We start from the raw sequence: 15939 nt of genomic DNA, 5'->3' as shown, positions 1-15939 counted from the left end.
AGAAGCGACCCCTGGAGGCAAACTTTGACCTGGTACTTGGAGCTTTGCATGTAAACCATCCTTTTAGATTGCATGGAAATACCTTATTATTCATTTCTTTCTCTTCCCCCCCCCCCTTTTCTCTCTCTGTCTCTCCCGCCTTTCCTTTTCTGTTTCGGGGGTTATGTCGGGAGGCTGCCCGTCACACATGAGGAACGACATGTTTCCAATCGTATCTTTTGGCCCGTATTCTTTTGCAGATTGGGAAAACAAATAAGAATGGAATTGAAAATCCATTTTTGAACTAGCAGGTGTCTTTCCCCACTCAAAAAAAATAATAATTAAAGTCCAGGTGCAGTTTTGTAAGAATCTCTTGATTGCAACTGGTTTTTTTTTCCCAGTCCGTCTTGTTTCCAAACAGCATAGGAGGCTTATTTATTTATTTGTTTGTTTGTTTGTTTGTTTGTTTGTCTTGTATGCCGCCCACTCCCGGAGGACTCCGGGCGGCTCACAAAAGACAAGGGAAAGGGGGAGAACGAGACAAAGGCAACATATTAAAAACAAAACCAACATTCACAATTCCCGTGGAGGTAAATGCTTCTCAGCTCCCCCCAGCCTGCTGGAAGAGCCAGGACTTGGTGGCTTTGCGGAAGGCCGGGAGGGTAGTAAGGATCCGGATCTCAACAGGGAGCTCGTTCCAGGCTTCTGGGTAGAATCCTTCGAAGCCCTTCAGGGGCGTGAAGAAAAGCGGGGTCTCCCAGGCCCCTCCTTTGGAAAGGCAGCCCCTTTTGGTTGCCAGCTGATTTTCAGTTTAATGGGGCCCCCGTCCTAGTCCAAGACAGGGAGTCCTCAACTTATGACTGGGCGCATCTACAGTTGGTTCGCAAGACCCTGCTGTCACACGGCCACTTTTAGTCCAAAACCAGCACGCGCTTCTGTTTTCAGCCAAATTGCACCCATTCGCGGCCCATTGGCTCGCTTAACAACTGCCACAAAATAAGATCATAGAACCGACCGTCACAGGCAAGGGTCCAGGGCAGTTGTAGGTTGTGCCCCCCCTTGTTTGTAAATACAAGGTTTGTGGTTTCCTAAACAATGAAGGCACAAGGACACAATGTCAGTTCCCGGGCTTTTGAAGATGGCGTGGTCTTTGCCCTCATTCAGAGCTTCATCTTGGCTTTGAGGAGGGGGCCTGGTCTGGTGTTCCCCACCTAGGGGGAAACCTAAAGGGCTTTTCTTACCCTGGCTGAGCTCCTGCCCAAGACCAGGGTGGTCCTTGCAAGCCCTTCTGGCTAATGGGCAACCTTTCGAGGCAAAAGCTTCCAAAGGCCTTGTGGAGATGGGGGACGACCTGCAGGGCCCAGTGGCTCTGGCCTTCCACCCACCCCGAGCTCAGGTGTCAAGAGTCAGAATTGCACGGAGGCCCCAGTGCATAAAGTCAGGTGGCAATTCACTCTCCGCATATTAGCCAGGAGGGGGCTGCAAAGCTGCATCCTCCTGCAATAGCCAGATCTGCGTGTTGTAATCGGGGTGGGATTTTAACCGCCTCCTTGAGAGCCCAGCTCAAATTATTTCCTTCCATTTCCCCTCCACCCCTTAAATTCTTAAACCCACTGGGCTGATGAGAATCGACTGATGAGTGGATCGAGACCTTCGTGTGACGCGCAGCCCCCTTCCCAACGTTGGTGTACGGACTGGGGTGGGGGAAATCCTTTCCCACTTGAGCTTTTGGAGTTCATCCCTTTCTTTCCATTTCCATTCGTCATTTTTCCTTTGCCTGTTTTCCCCTGGGGAGGGGTGGGGGGAGGGCTGGCTTCTGTACCCCGTGCTTAGCTTTCAAGGTGTCGGTTTTCTTTTAAAGAAATAAGATAGGTTGGGTTGCTTTTTTCTTTATAGAAATAATAGGTCTTTTTTTTTAATAAAAAAAACCCACAACAACACAAGACTGAAAGAACATGTAAAAAATGGGCAACTTCTGCCTGTGACGAGTTTGAGGTGAACCTCCCTAAATTTGGAACGGATTAAGTGGGCAGTTTTCCCAGATAATAAATCCAGAAATTTGCTGGGTGTTTCTGTTCAAGAGAGAGGGGAAAAAAAAACAGCCTTGCACAGGGGAAAAGGGGGGATTTATTTTATTTATTTATTTATTATTAAAATTTATATGCCGCCCAATCCCGAAGGACTCAGGGTGGCTTACAAAAAAAAAAGAAGAGGAGGAAGAAAAAAATAAGAAAAGGACAGATTTAGAAGTGAATGAGATGCACTGGGGTTGAATGGGAAACAACATATGGGTAAGAAGTATGGCCGGCTGGGGTTTGCTTAAGGCCTCCAACGCATCTCTATTCTTCAAGCACGTTTTGGGGTGGGGGGGGTGGGGGAATGTATAACAGGCTGGGTGAAACCCCCCCATGGCAGGTGAGCTCATTCTCAATTGAAGTGTGATGGTGAGACAGGTGTGAGCATTAACGCCTTGTGATGCCACAAGTCTTCCAGACAAGGCAAGCCCAGGGGCAGAAAACCCCCAAACCCCAAATCCATCCTTCACCAGGTCCACTAAAAGACACACACACAAACACACACACACACCAGGTGCCTTGCGACAAAACATGAAGGGACTCGGCATCTTTTGAGTTCTGTTAAGAGCCGAGGTGGCGCAGTGGTTAGAGTGCGGTACTGCAGGCCACTTCGGCTGACTGTTATCTGCAGTTCGGCGGTTCAAATCTCACCGGCTCAAGGTTGACTCAGCCTTCCATCCTTCCGAGGTGGGTAAAATGAGGACCCAGACTGTTGGGGGCAATATGCTGACTCTGTAAACCGCTTAGAGAGGGCTGAAAGCCCTATGAAGCGGTATATAAGTCTAACTGCTATTGCTATTGCTATTGTTTGGCCTGGGAGAGCCAAAAAATAAGGGAAAGAAAAAGGAAGGGAGTGGCATTTGGGGCAAAATTACAACCAACCAACACCCCCCCCCCCAAATCATAGAGCAGCAACTAGCTCAAGAGTAGGCAACAACAGCATGGGTGGCTCAGGAATCCTGGGAGTTGAAGTCCACCGGTTGTCAAAGGGCTCCTCTCATTGAAATAAATAAGAAGAACTGGGCAGAGGCGAAGGCCAGTTGCCCCGCAGTGTAACGCTTACACTGCCCTCCGGTGCCACCCTTGCCCTACGAGCAGAAGCCGGTCCAGGAAGTTGTGGGGAGGGGGGGGGAGCCAGCCGTCTCAGCATTAACACACACACAAACACACCGTCTTTTATGTCTTCTGCTAATCTTCCCCCGCTAATAGCCGTATCTCTGACTTTAGCTGTTAATGTCCCCTCTGTGTGTCTTTCACCGTTTGTCGCTCCCGTACCTCCGCAACTGTTTCTGGGCGAGTGAAAATCGTTCTCGATTCCTCTCCTTTTGTTTTTTTTTTGCTTTTAAATTCCCTTCCTTCTCCCCCCCCCCCTTTGAAAATCGAACTGTTCACCCCATTGGTACCCGCTGCAGTCTTGAGAATTCCAGCCTCATCCTTGAAGGATGAAATTTTGTGTAGAAAGCGAGTTAAAACATCAGCGGGGTTAAAAGTCAACTTAATTTGTCAACACCGAGCCGAGAGTGGCGCAGTGGTTAGGGTGCAGTACTGCAGGCCACTTCAGCTGACTGTTATCTGCAGTTCAGCGGTTCTAATCTCACCGGCTCAAAGGTTGACTCAGCCTTCCATCCTTCCGAGGTGGGTGAAATGAGGAGCCAGACTGTGGGGGCGATATGCTGACTCTGTAAACCGCTTAGAGAGGGCTGAAAGCCCTATGAAGCGGTATATAAGTCTAACTGCTATTGCTACTTAAGGAAGGAGGAGGAGGTGGAGCTTCTTCAGTTCAGTTTTCCTCCTCTCTCGTAACGGAGCCTTCCCTGGCCCAGATGTGGGAACTTCAGCTCCCAGAATCCCCTCACCCTCGCCTCCGCGGCCTTTCCCGACCCTTTCGGAATGGAAAGGCCTCATTTGGGGAAGACGTTAGCCATGGCAGTTATCTGCTTTGAAAGCAACCTGAGATTGGTAGCAAAGACAATTTCCTGCCCGCTGGTTGACACTGGCAAAGTTTCACTTCTTCCGGCTGTCAAGAGAGGGGGGTGAATTCTGTCCCCATCTCCCCTTTCTTAGCCGTTGCAAATGATTTGAAGATGACAACCGCCTCTCCTGGTCCAGACATGCTTCGACTAAACTTGGTTTCCCTTTTTTTTTTTCTCTTCCCCCTCCTCTCCCCTTCCCATTTCTGCAGGCATTGCCACCTGGTGCCCTTCAACCTTTACCAAAGAGGCCAGCACTTGAAAAAAACAACGGTGCCACCACAGTCTTCAGCCCGAGCGTTTTCCACTACCAGCAGGCTCTCGCCAACATGCAGTTGCAACAGCCTGCCTTCATCCCGACAGGTAAGGTGCCTTGGCTCGGCCTCTTCGCTCGTCTTTCGAGGCACGAATGGACCCCCCATTTGTCTCCTCCCGGGGCCACCGCAGGACTTTCCAAAGGGCCCAGCTTTTGCCCAGAGCAGCTGTGCATGAGTTCCCTCCCTGCCTTCGGTTTTCTGGTGCTGCCTGAGCCAGAGGTGTCCAAGAGAAGGGGTGGGAGGAGAACAGGGCCTCTCCCGAGGGCTGAAAGATAAGACTTCCCCCCTCTCTCTCTCTCCCTCCCTCCCTCTCTCTCTCTCTCCCTCTCTCTCTCTCTCTCTGTGCCTTCCAAGAATCTTAGGGTCCGAGAGAGTTTTTCCAGTTGAATTAGTTTGGAAGCAGCGAGGGTTTCTTTGGGAAGTGGATGGCCAGGAATCTCACCTTTCTTTTGAATGACCTTGGTCCTCTACCAGTAGCTCCTTCAACCTAGATCAGAGGTCTTCAAACTTGGCAACTTTAAGACTTGCGGACATAGCTGGCTGGAGAATTCTGGGAGTTGGAAGTCCACAAGTCTTGAAGTTGCCGAGTTTGAAGACCTCTGATCTAGATGCTTTCTTGCATTTCAAAGAGCGACTAATCACTCCTGCTGTGAATAAACATCACATGCCGGCCTCCCCCCCCCCCACCAGTTTGTGATAACTGCCCTTCCCTCCCTCCCTCCCTGCCTCCTCCCCTGCAGCTGAAAGCCCTGGTGTCAGGGTTCCAGATAACATCCAAAATTAAAATCAGAGTCCAAGGCAAAGTATTGCTCCAAGTTCCAACTTCTTCTTCCCAGATGTGCCAACATTGACTCTCTTAATAAATTGGAACTTAGAGCAATACTTTGCCTTGGACTCTGATTTTAATTTTGGATGTTATCTGGAACCCTGACTTTAGGAGTGAACTCTGCTCTTCCGGTTTTGTGCAGCTAGCGTACAAAATGCGGCCCGTCAAAGCTTTCCGAGAGAAAACCTTTGCCAGTGCGCCAATAACGCCAGCCCGGCTAGCAGATGGGGCACCCATCCTCCCTTCTTCCCCCTTCGGGACGTGCCTCCCCCAGGCAGCTTCCCTGCAGAATGGGCCAAACCTAAGCTTGCCAAATCTGTTCCGAAGCCGAGGTGGCGCAGTGGTTAGGGTGCAGTACTGCAGGCCACTTCAGCTGACTGTTATCTGCGGTTCAGCGGTTCAAATCTCACCGATCAAGGTTGACTCAGCCTTCCATCCTTCCGAGGTGGGTAAATTGAGAACCTGGATTGTTGTTGGGGGAAATATGTTGACTCTGTAAACCGCTTAGAGAGGGCTGAAAGCCCTATGAAGCGGTATATAAGTCTAACTGCTATTGCTAATTAAGCGGGGATTCAGGAAGTGGGATTCAAACCCGCTGCGTGAAAATCCGAGCATAACGTTTCCCCCTTCCGGCCCCAGCGCTCGAGTTTAAACGGTTCAATGACTGTTCGGATCCAGAGTCCGGTGTGGGCATCTCTGCGGCCACTGCCACGGAGAGAACACCCCAACCCCCCCCCACCTGTAAAATGATTGTGTTACTCAGAATGTGTGCCTGTTAACACACGGACGGCTTCACTAACTAAATGTCCCTTCTGTTCATCTTTTCCACGCTTCACTGCATGGCGCACAGGGTCTGTGCTGTGCATGGCACCCGCAGCAAACGTTGGTAGGTTTTTCTCCACAACCTTTTCCTAACACAATGTGAGGCCTTGGGAGGAGCCGGGGTTACTGGTGGGGAGGAGGAGGAGAGAGCGGGAAGGCCATGTGGGTGTGTGTTTGTTTGTGTGTGTGTCCCTAGCGGTGTCCCCATGATATGCCTGGCTGACAATTCACCGTCCCTGTAAAAGCTGAAACGGTTGTGCCCTTCCACATCTCTACAGCGGGGCAAGTGTGATGAGGAAGTCAGTGGAGCCGAGCTTTAGATGAGCGTTAAAACTCAACACACACACAAAACCCTCCTCCTCGTTTCCCTTCCGCAGTGTTTCCGCGGTCCTTTCTCGTCTCTTTGAACTTGCCTTGGTTCAACTCTTAAAAGCTGGCAGGGTGTCATCCAATCCTTTCCGCCTTCCTTGCCCCCTTGCCGACATTCCCAGGTAGCCCAGTCTGATGGGCTATGTAGTGCTGTGACGTAACATCGCCTCTGATGCGATTCCGGAGGGAGGAAAGAAAATCCAGGCTGTGTCTTAATCCAGAAAGAAGGAGCAGGACATTTTAAAAAAGGGGGAAATTGGGCTAACCAAAGGAGTGTTCAGAGCAGGGACTTTTTATATTCTTTTATATTTCATTTCATTTATTATATTTATATGCCACCCTTTTCCCCCGAAGGGGACTCAGGGTGGCTGACAAGGGGGGGGGGGGTACAGACAAAAAATAAAAACAGACATGACAAAACACAATTTAAAACGCACAACAGTCATACCGTTCGAGACGGGGGCAACAGCTCTTTAGCCCCAGGCCTGTCGGAACAGCCAGGTTTTAAGGGCTTTGCGGAAGGCCTGGAGGGTGGTGAGGGTTCGAATCTCCACGGGGAGCTCGTTCCAGAGGGTCGGAGCAGCCACAGAGAAGGCTGTCCTCCGGGTAGTCGCCAGTCGACACTGGCTGGTGAATGGAATTCGGAGGAGGCCTAATCTGTGGGATCTAATCACCCTTGGGGGTGATTTGATCATTTAGGATTCCGGGACGTGTTCCCACTCCTGTCCACCCTTATCCCACTTGCTTGCTGGGAAGACATGTGGCGGTATCGCTGCCCGAGGAAGTCAGCCTGCAGAAGGGATGGATTTATCAGCACTTCTGCTGGCTCTGGGAGGGAGAGCTCACCTTTGGAGAACACGGCTCATGTTTCCTTCGTGTCGGTCTGTTTGCTTTTAGTGCAGACGTGATTGTTTCCCCCCCCCGAATGTTTTGTTTCCCCTTGACCAACCTTGATGCGGGAGGAGAACAGAAGGAGGGCTGTGGAAGTTGATCAACAAGGTCAACAGAGAATGTCAATTTGGGTCACTGGACGGTGCTTTCTCCTTCCAGGCCACAAGAGGCACCTTAGTGGATTGAACCGGCCACGATTTTGCCCTTGCTAAAAAAATACAAACTCCTTGGAGATCAGTTCCAAGGGGTTTAGGGGCTGTTAATGTCCCTCCAACCGAACTTCTGGGATAAGTAGTAATTTGGTGAAAATGCCGTTCCAGAAGGCCCAGCCTCCATTTAGAGCAGGGGCATCCAAACTTGGGAACTTTTAAGACTTGTGGACTTCAACTCCCAGAATTCCCCAGCCAGCCATGCATGGCTGGCTGGGGAATTCTGGGAGTTGAAGTCCACAAGTCTTAAAAGTTCCCAAAATTTGGACACTCCTGATTTAGAGTTTTAGGCTCTAAAGCTTGAGGTGTCCTGATTTTTCTCGCTACTTCGCTCCCTATTATTTTGGTTCTTTTCTAAAGATGTTACAGACATTTGGGGGGGGGGTGTTTCTCCCCCCCCCTTCCTATATTCTGCTTCTGGGAGAAATTGGGGTGGGCCCAGGGAAACTGGGCAGGGTCAGCTGCAAAGGGAGGCATCCTCACCCCACAACCCCATTGTGACAGAACCAGCAGAAGTCGTGGCTGGTGTTTAATGGGGCAGCTGGAAAGGACCCCCAAGGGAGTAAGCGGAGGGGGCGGGGCGACCAAGGGACCCTTACTCACAAATCAACTGTGCACTGCTGACTTTCAAGGCTGGGTGGAGTGCCAGTCATTCCCATTTCTCCTCATTGGTTGCGGACCACAGAGCCCCTCATCTTGCCCCCCCCCCCTTGAGAAAACGTGGTTTGATTACTTGTTCCTTCTCCGTCCATCTCTGGAAGTTTTGATCACCACGTGCCCCCCCTTCCTCCTTCCAGAGTCTTCTATATACATCATTGTTCCGCTTATAAATGTTTTTTACTGAGTGTTGAGAAATATTTTGGTTTTTTTTCTTTTCCTTAATTATAATTGTAATTGGCTTTTTCCCCTTTTTTCCCCTCTTTATTATTTTCTTGTTCTCTTCCCCACCCCCCTCCCCCACCCCCGGATGCTGTTTTTTGCTTTGCTCTGTGATTGCATGCCGCCTCCCGGTGTGTCTCCCTCCATGACGTTCACCGGGGCTTGTCGCTGTGACTCCTCCTCCTCACCACCACCACCGCGTTCCATAAACGCACCACCCTCCTGTTTTGTCGCTTCCATGTGGTCCTCTACCGAAAAGTTCCCATGATGCACGGTGCTACGCCCACCACTGTTTCTGCAGCATCTACACCCGCCACCAGCGTTCCTTTCGCTGCAACTGCAACAGCCAATCAGGTTTGCCCCCCTCCCTTTCGATGGCTTTCTTTCTTGGGGGTCGGAGGAGCCGGCCCACATCCCGCGTGGGGGCTGGCAGGTTCCGGCAGGGGTCACGTAGAGATGGGGGGACAATGAGGGTGTGGACCAAACCCATCTCGGTCGGGGGTTGTTCGTCCTGATGCCCCCTTTGAAGGCCGCTGGACTGGTCTGGAAACTTTCTGCCCCCTGGCATGTTGGGGGCGTTGGGTGACCATTCACAGGGGCCCCTCTTTAGCAGAGAAAGGGTGCATTGGGTTCCCCAAACCTTCCTGCACACACTCACTCTCTTTATGAGCCCTAAGTAGAAGGAGATCAGGTCCTTGGAGATGCTATGGGTCTGCCATGGGGCACAGGCCTTCTTCGTGGCTCTAGGTGGGGTCAGTTTTGAAGCGAGGGACACAGAAGCATCCCACTTCCACACCAGCCTCTTCCCTCCAGATGTGCTGGGGCAACAGCTCCCACAACTGGCAGCCTAAGAGAAGCTGTTCAGCCCATTTGGGGGGGCCTGTTTATAATTGGGGAGGGAGAGGGCTGTCAAATTTGAAGAGGAGAAGAGATTCCTGCCAGCTCATCAATTGAGGCTGGAGTCCTCCCTCTCTCTCCCTTCCTCCTCCCACCCCCCCCCCGCCCCCCCGAAGGAAATGGAGTTACGAGACAGAGAGAAAAAACCACAAACTCTTGTTTCCCTGTTCATCTCTTTTTTAAAAAAAACACAGCGGGCTCCTTCTGGCCTTTCCCAGCCGGTTGCTCTGCCCTTGGGGTGCCAGTCTTGCAATAGGGGGGAGGGGGGCTCCTTCCAGGCCTTTTCTGGGGGAGGGGTGGGGACCGAATAACTCTCTTGTAAGAATTAACCTGAAGGAGGCAAGAGATGCCGAGCACTGGGGCTCTGCAAAATATATGGATGGAGAAAGATCAGCCCACCAACCCCATAGCCAGCTGTCCCGGAGTGGTTGCTGTGATGTCATGTTTTCATGGGAGCAAAAGGGAACAAGGCTAAATCCACGAAAGCCCCCTCCCCTGTTTTCAACTCATTTAAATTACACCTTTGCTGGCCCTTGGTGGTGCTGTGAAGGTGTGAGCAAAGCTCTCTATGACCTTTCCTGGGAATCTAGGGATCAGTTGGGATCTGGAAGAGGGGCCCAGTGGTGAAATCTATTCTCTCCCCCCCCCCCCTTCACCAGTTCTGTGGGCGTGGCTGGGCGGGCGTGTCGTGTGACTGGTTGGGCGTGGCCAACTTATTTTCACTTCCAGCTTTTTTTTTAATTAAAAAAAAGCTTTTTAAATGCTTTTAAAAGCGGGAGAAAATCCTCGGAAGCTTTTTTTTTTTAAAAAAAATTTAACTACCGGTTCAGCCGAACTGGGAGGATTTCACCCCTGGAGGGACCCCTTTCAATCCGCTTGCAACGGGGGGTAGTTTCTGTATTGAATGTTCCTGAAATTACCCGATGGCTCACTTGCACCATTAACATTGCCTAAGCAGGGCAGGCTTTCTCAACTTCAACCCCGTGGAAGAGAAGGGGGGACCTCCGCTCCCAGAATTCCGCAGCCCGCGTGGCTAAGCTGGTGAATTCTGGGAGATAAAGTCCCCATATCTTCAAAGCGGACGTAGTTGAGGGGCGCTGTCAGGGGGTGCCTCCTTCAAGGGAGGGTGGTCCGATCCCAAGGGCCCACCAGCCCTCCCTTTCCCAGCCATCTCAGCCAGCGGGTCGTACGTGAATCCTTGAGGGCAGAGAAGACGTGGCCGCGAGGTCAGAGGGATACCACGTGAATTAGGGTGCCACAAATGACGTGGTGTCGTTGCAAAGGAGAGGATTAGCACCGTGACCCTAAACCCCCACCCCCGCAGGATTGCTTACACCCCCCCCACCCCCAAGCGACCTGCCTTAGAATTCTGGATGGGAATTGGAACTTAGCGGAGAGTGAAGTTAACCCTCCGGGGCACATTTTAATGCCCTTCCTTTCCTCTTTGTTTTACTGCAGATCTCCCAGTTATCGGTCGATGAACTGAACAACAGCATGTTTGTGTCACAGATGTAGAAGCCACACAACAGTAAGTTATGCTCCAGTAGTGTTGACTGTTCTGGCCGAGGCTTCCAAAGAGCATGAAGCGAACTCCTGGTCCCGACAAAAACCCCTTTGATTTATTTACTATAAGTGAACTCATTGTCTCCTGCAAACTCCACTCCCCTTTCGCTCCTCTTTTATTTCCTCTGGGAGGGGCCATTCATTGGCCTTACTCCCAAGTTGACCCCTGTTCTTTAGCTCTTCCCTTCCTCTGGCCACTCTGCGCCTGCGCACACTGGGAACAGGCTCCAGCTGTTCTTCTGCCCCACTGATGTCTGACTCTGAAGGCAGCTGATAACTGACATTAAGGCCCTGGCCCCCTCTCTGCCTCCGACACAGAGCCCTCCTCAGACTTCAGGACTGTTCCATGTTCCTCCCCAACCTCCTCACTGTCCGAATCTATGTAAAAAAGATGTGGAGACTCTGGAAAGAGTGCAGAGAAGAGCAACCAAGAGGATTAGGGGACTGGAGGCTAAAACATAGGAAGAACGGTTGCAGGAACCGTTCTTCCAATATCTCAGGGATTGCCACAAAGAAGAGAGAGTCAAGCTATTCTCCAAAGCACTGAGGGTAGAGCAAGAGCAATGGGTGGAAACTAATCAAGGAGAGAAGCAATTTAGAACTAAGCAGAAAATTCCTGACAGTGAGAACAATCAATCAGTGGAACAGAAGTTGCCTCCAGAAGTTGTGAATGCCCCAACACTGGAAGTCTTTAAGAAGATGTTGGAGAGCCATTTGTCTGAAACGGTATAGGGTTTCCTGCCTAGGCAGGGGGTTAGACTAGAAGACCTCCAAGGTCCCTTCCAACTCTGCTATAAGAGCCAAGGTGGCGCAGTGGTTAAATGCAGCACTGCAGGCTACTGCTAGATCAGCAGTTCAGCGGTTCAAATCTCACCGGCTCAGGGTTGACTCAGCCTTCCATCCTTCCGAGGTGGGTGAAATGAGGACCCAGACTGTGGGGGCAATATATGCTGACTCTGTAAACCGCTTAGAGAGGGCTGAAAGGCCTATGAAGCGGTATATAAGTCTACTGCTATTGCTATTGTATTCTATTCTATTCTCTTCAGGCTGAGAATAGAAGAAATTGGTGCTACAAGAGGAATTTGTCTGGAGGGCCACAACATTGACATGACTTGCCCATCTTTGCCAAATGTCTCCATTGTCACTTGTTTTCTCTCGTTTTTTTCCCCCCAGCGTCCTGTTGGCATCCTGGAGCAGAAACGGTGGCACACCTCCCCCCCTCCCTGTGCGTCTTGTTTCCTACCCCTCTCCTGGCAGGAAGCTGAAGTGGGCTCTCTATGCTTTCTGCCCCCTTTTCCTTCTCTCCGGCATCGACAGTAAGCCTACGACAAACATCCATGTTAACCAAAAACTGATCTGTGGGAATGTCAAAACAATTTTTTTTTAAAAAGCACTATATATATATACATATATATATATATAAAAAAACCGATTAAGAAAACAGTGCTCTGTTATATGAGACATAGAAGTAGAGAACTATAAAATAGACTTTTATAACATCTTACTTTAACACACTTTTTTAAAAGTGGGGTTTTATTTTTTTTCCTGTCTACCATCAAGACAAAAGTGCTCTTGCACAGTGGACTTAACTAGGTTAATTGTTCTATCGTCAATGGATAAATGTTCGTCTGTTTTTTCAAAGTGTTATCTTAATGTTTTGTTTACATCCTAGTCTATATTGACTTTATTTGGAGAGAGACACAAAAAGAAAAAAAGTTATACATCGTTATCAAGTATATTCCACACCATGTTTTTTTTCTTTCCACGATCATGATATCTTAACCATGTTCATAGATGACCGTTGTTATCAATTTCCCTTTTCCTTCCCCCTTTTCGAAACGAGATGCTACAGAGGTTACGACGGGAAAGAGGAAGGCCTTGCTTTAAAAAAAAAAAGAAACGGAAAATCTGAAGATATTCAGACAGGTTGTTCGTAGTTTCTGATCAATTTCTGATTAGGTTGATTTTTAAACATTGTAAATAATGCCCAAACCTCCCTCCACCCCCCTTGTCCAGAAACAGAGCAGAAAGTAAAAATGGACCAGGGACTACATGCTGAAGAATTTTCAAGGAGGGGGGGAAAAAAACCTTCAATTTTCAGTTACAATTTCCTGCAGCACGTGGCCCTCAACTTTTTAACACTTAAGTGACCAGGTTTTAAGGAAATCATGTTGAAGAAGATTGATTCTTTTTTATTTAAAAAGGGGGCCTTTTTACCCTCCAAAATCAAAGTTAATCTGTAATATATTTACAGAACCAAAAGAGAAAGCGGGTTAGTCCAACCCCTTATCTTAGATCAGATAAGTAGAGCCAAGCAGATGCCCCAGTTCTCCATTTGCTGCTTCTCTTGCCAATAATGACGTTAATTAATTAAAGGGCACTTAGAAAACCTACGCATGGACAGCATTTCCATCTCTCAGTTGCAAAAGGCCTTCCTGGAACGGCTTGTGTATTGCACCAATACATCATAACCTCCAGGTCCTTGGGAACATCTGGATGGGGATGAAGGCCAAGCCCAGCTAAAGAGCCGGCAGCTGTGGTTTCACATCACTTGTGTGTGTATGAGAGGAACGAATTTCCTTGCCTCCAATCATGTAGTGAAACAAAACAAGTCTTCACAGCTTCCCCAGAAATGTTCTTTTTCTTCAAATAGGTTAACACTTTCCTGTCCGCAAAGACACCGATTTTACAATGTAGGGTTTAGGATCTGGAGGTAATTCTGGATGCATCAGCCCTCGGGGGCTCGCTCGTTTTAATTCAGAGAGTTTGGCATCCCCCGTACAAAATGGCTGGGCGGAAAACCCGGCTGGTGTTCAGTTCTGAAGCATGAGTGTCTTTGGCTATTTTTACTTTCGGGGTGGTGATGTCAATCAGAGGTATCCAACCTTGGCAACTTTAAGACCTATGGACTTCGTTTCCCAGAATTCCCCAACTCTCCCAGGCTGGGGGATTCTGGGAGTTGAGATGCCTTTCCAAAGTTAAGTTGAGATGCCTTTCCAAAGTTGGAAACCCCATAAAATTCAAAAAACAAGGAGAAGCCCATCTTGGAGGACACCCCTGATTGATGGGCAGGTGGAAATCAGCCTCCGGAGAACTAAGCTACTTCAAAGGCTGACCGAAATATTCATCCAGCTCCTTGAATTTGGGCATCCTGGGCCCGTCTGAATGTCCTTCAGGTCCTGGTTGCAGACTTCCTGTTTCCCGGCTTCGTAACCGAGTTAATGGAGGAAAACAGGATTTGAATACTCCTTAGGGAGCAGATAGTTGTATATTTTAAAGATGGTGGCGGTGGCGATGATGATGATGACGATACGGGATTTGCACAACCTGTGGCAGTGCCTCTACAGAGAACATCCCTGATCTCTAGTTGGGAAAAATTATTAGACACACGCACACACTCACGCATTTTGTGACCACACGCCGGTGTTAGCTTTACGCTCTTCAAGCGAGGAAGGCGGAGACTCCGTTTTTTTTAGCGCGATGTAGCTGGAGATTTGTGTAACCTTGTCACTTTGATGTAACTCTCTGGTTTTCTCTGAATGACGTTGAGAAGCAAATAAGAATTCTTGCGTAGGTGTGCACAGAATGTAAACCTAACACATTTCCACAGCATTCGGTTTTGGCAGCTTTTTAAAAAGTGCTCAGAAGACAGAAATTCAGGGGTGCAATTTCGTTGTCTTTTTTCCCCCCCTCTTTTTTGGGGGGGGGCAAAATGTAGGAGCCCCCCCCCAAAAAAGGAGGGGGGGAGTAGGGAAGTTTGACTCCTGGCTGTCTTTATCAAAAGTTTCCTGTAACCAGTTGAAAAAGTTGCACTCCTGCAACAGACATTGAAGCTGATCATACGACCACACGCTTAACACGTCTCACACATACACACACACACAAACACACACACACACTTTATGTGGAGATCCAGTGATAGGTGTGTCAGGGTAACTTTTCTAGGTGCCACAAGAATTTTTTTTTTCTTCTTGTTTTTTTTTTATAATACCAACTTTCGCAAATTTAGTGTTTGTTTGTAAGAGAGAGGAGGGGAAAGAAAAGTTTTGAGAAAAAGAGGAAAAAAAAAATATAAGAGCAAAGCTTGAAGCTTTGGAAAACTTCACCAAATTTTCAACCCGAGGGTGGGAATAGAAATGCCATTTGTTGAGGGTAGCACTATTTAAAAAAAAAAAAAGATTGTTTGTGCAATGACTTCTTTATTCAAGAAAGAAAGAAAAAGAAAAAAAAAATAACCACAGTCGACAGACTATAAATTCCTTAGGAAGCTGCATTCTGTCTACAAAGTCGCTGAGCTATTTTGGTGACTCTAAAATGAAATCTCCCAAACCTGGATTCAGGTGTGAACTTGATTCCAGAGATTTTCTATAAAGATTGTTCAAATCTTGTGTGTGAGTTTTAACGACTTATTATTATTTTTTTTACCAAAAAAAAAAAAGGCGCAGGTGAAATCCAAGCCTGTTCCTTTTTTTTTTTTTCCTTTTTAATTTATCCAAAGTTTCTTTCTCTCAAAAAGTATGCATGTGGTTTATCGATTGGTGGACGTGTGCCCATTTTCTCTCAGCCTTATGCAAATAATATGCAAGAAATGCAGAAACTTGAATAAAACGGGTCATTGCAGAGGGAAAACGGAAAAAAAAGCGCTGATTGGTTGTTTTGAGGGGGGGAAATTTGTTAGCCATTCCATTAAAAGAAAAATGAAAATTGTAAAAAAAAGAAAAAAAAAAGAACGTGTGTTGCTAAAACCTTGAACATAATAATGTGCACAAAAACAGAGAGGGATTTAGAAGTCGGTGGATCTGTAAAATGATGATTCTTATCTTAAAAAGTACAGTGTTCTGATGGATTAGATTATTTTTTTCATAATCAACCCCGTTCGGTTTAGTTTTGGGTTTTTTTGTTTTGTTTTTTACAAAAATTGTTTAGCATAAAGGGATTATTATTATTATTATTATTTGTAAAGTGGTGTAATTTTTGCAATACTGTTGTGAAATTCTCTCCCCAGCCCAGAGCCAGCCCCCCCAACCCCAGGACGGCTTCTGCCCTTGGGGAAAATCTTGTCCCAGCCTCTTATATTTTTCAGCCTGCCGTCAATCCTGGGAAATGATCCAGTGAAGAGATTTGTTAAGTGAGCCCAGAAAC

The 15939-nt window shown here is 48.2% G+C and overlaps 1 protein-coding gene across 1 annotated transcript in view; it reads left to right on the top strand.

The window, feature by feature from the left end:
- Positions 1-15219, top strand: part of MBNL3 (muscleblind like splicing regulator 3) — a 49784-nt gene extending 34565 nt beyond the window's left edge. The window contains exons 4-7 of the mRNA XM_087727284.1: positions 4237-4387; positions 8597-8691; positions 10693-10762; positions 11971-15219. Coding sequence (XP_087583410.1) covers positions 4237-4387; positions 8597-8691; positions 10693-10749 — 303 coding nt within the window. The 3' untranslated portion in view covers positions 10750-10762; positions 11971-15219. The remainder of the gene's footprint in view (positions 1-4236; positions 4388-8596; positions 8692-10692; positions 10763-11970) is intronic.
- Positions 15220-15939: the final 720 nt, after the last annotated feature.

Source organism: Thamnophis sirtalis, unplaced genomic scaffold, assembly GCF_051295495.1.
Source record: "Thamnophis sirtalis isolate CommonGarterSnake01/CBP01778 unplaced genomic scaffold, rThaSir2_p1.2 scaffold_13, whole genome shotgun sequence".
NCBI lineage: Eukaryota > Metazoa > Chordata > Lepidosauria > Squamata > Natricidae > Thamnophis > Thamnophis sirtalis.
Note: the sequence above shows the minus strand (reverse complement) of the source record. Positions and strands in the feature narration are given on the sequence as shown.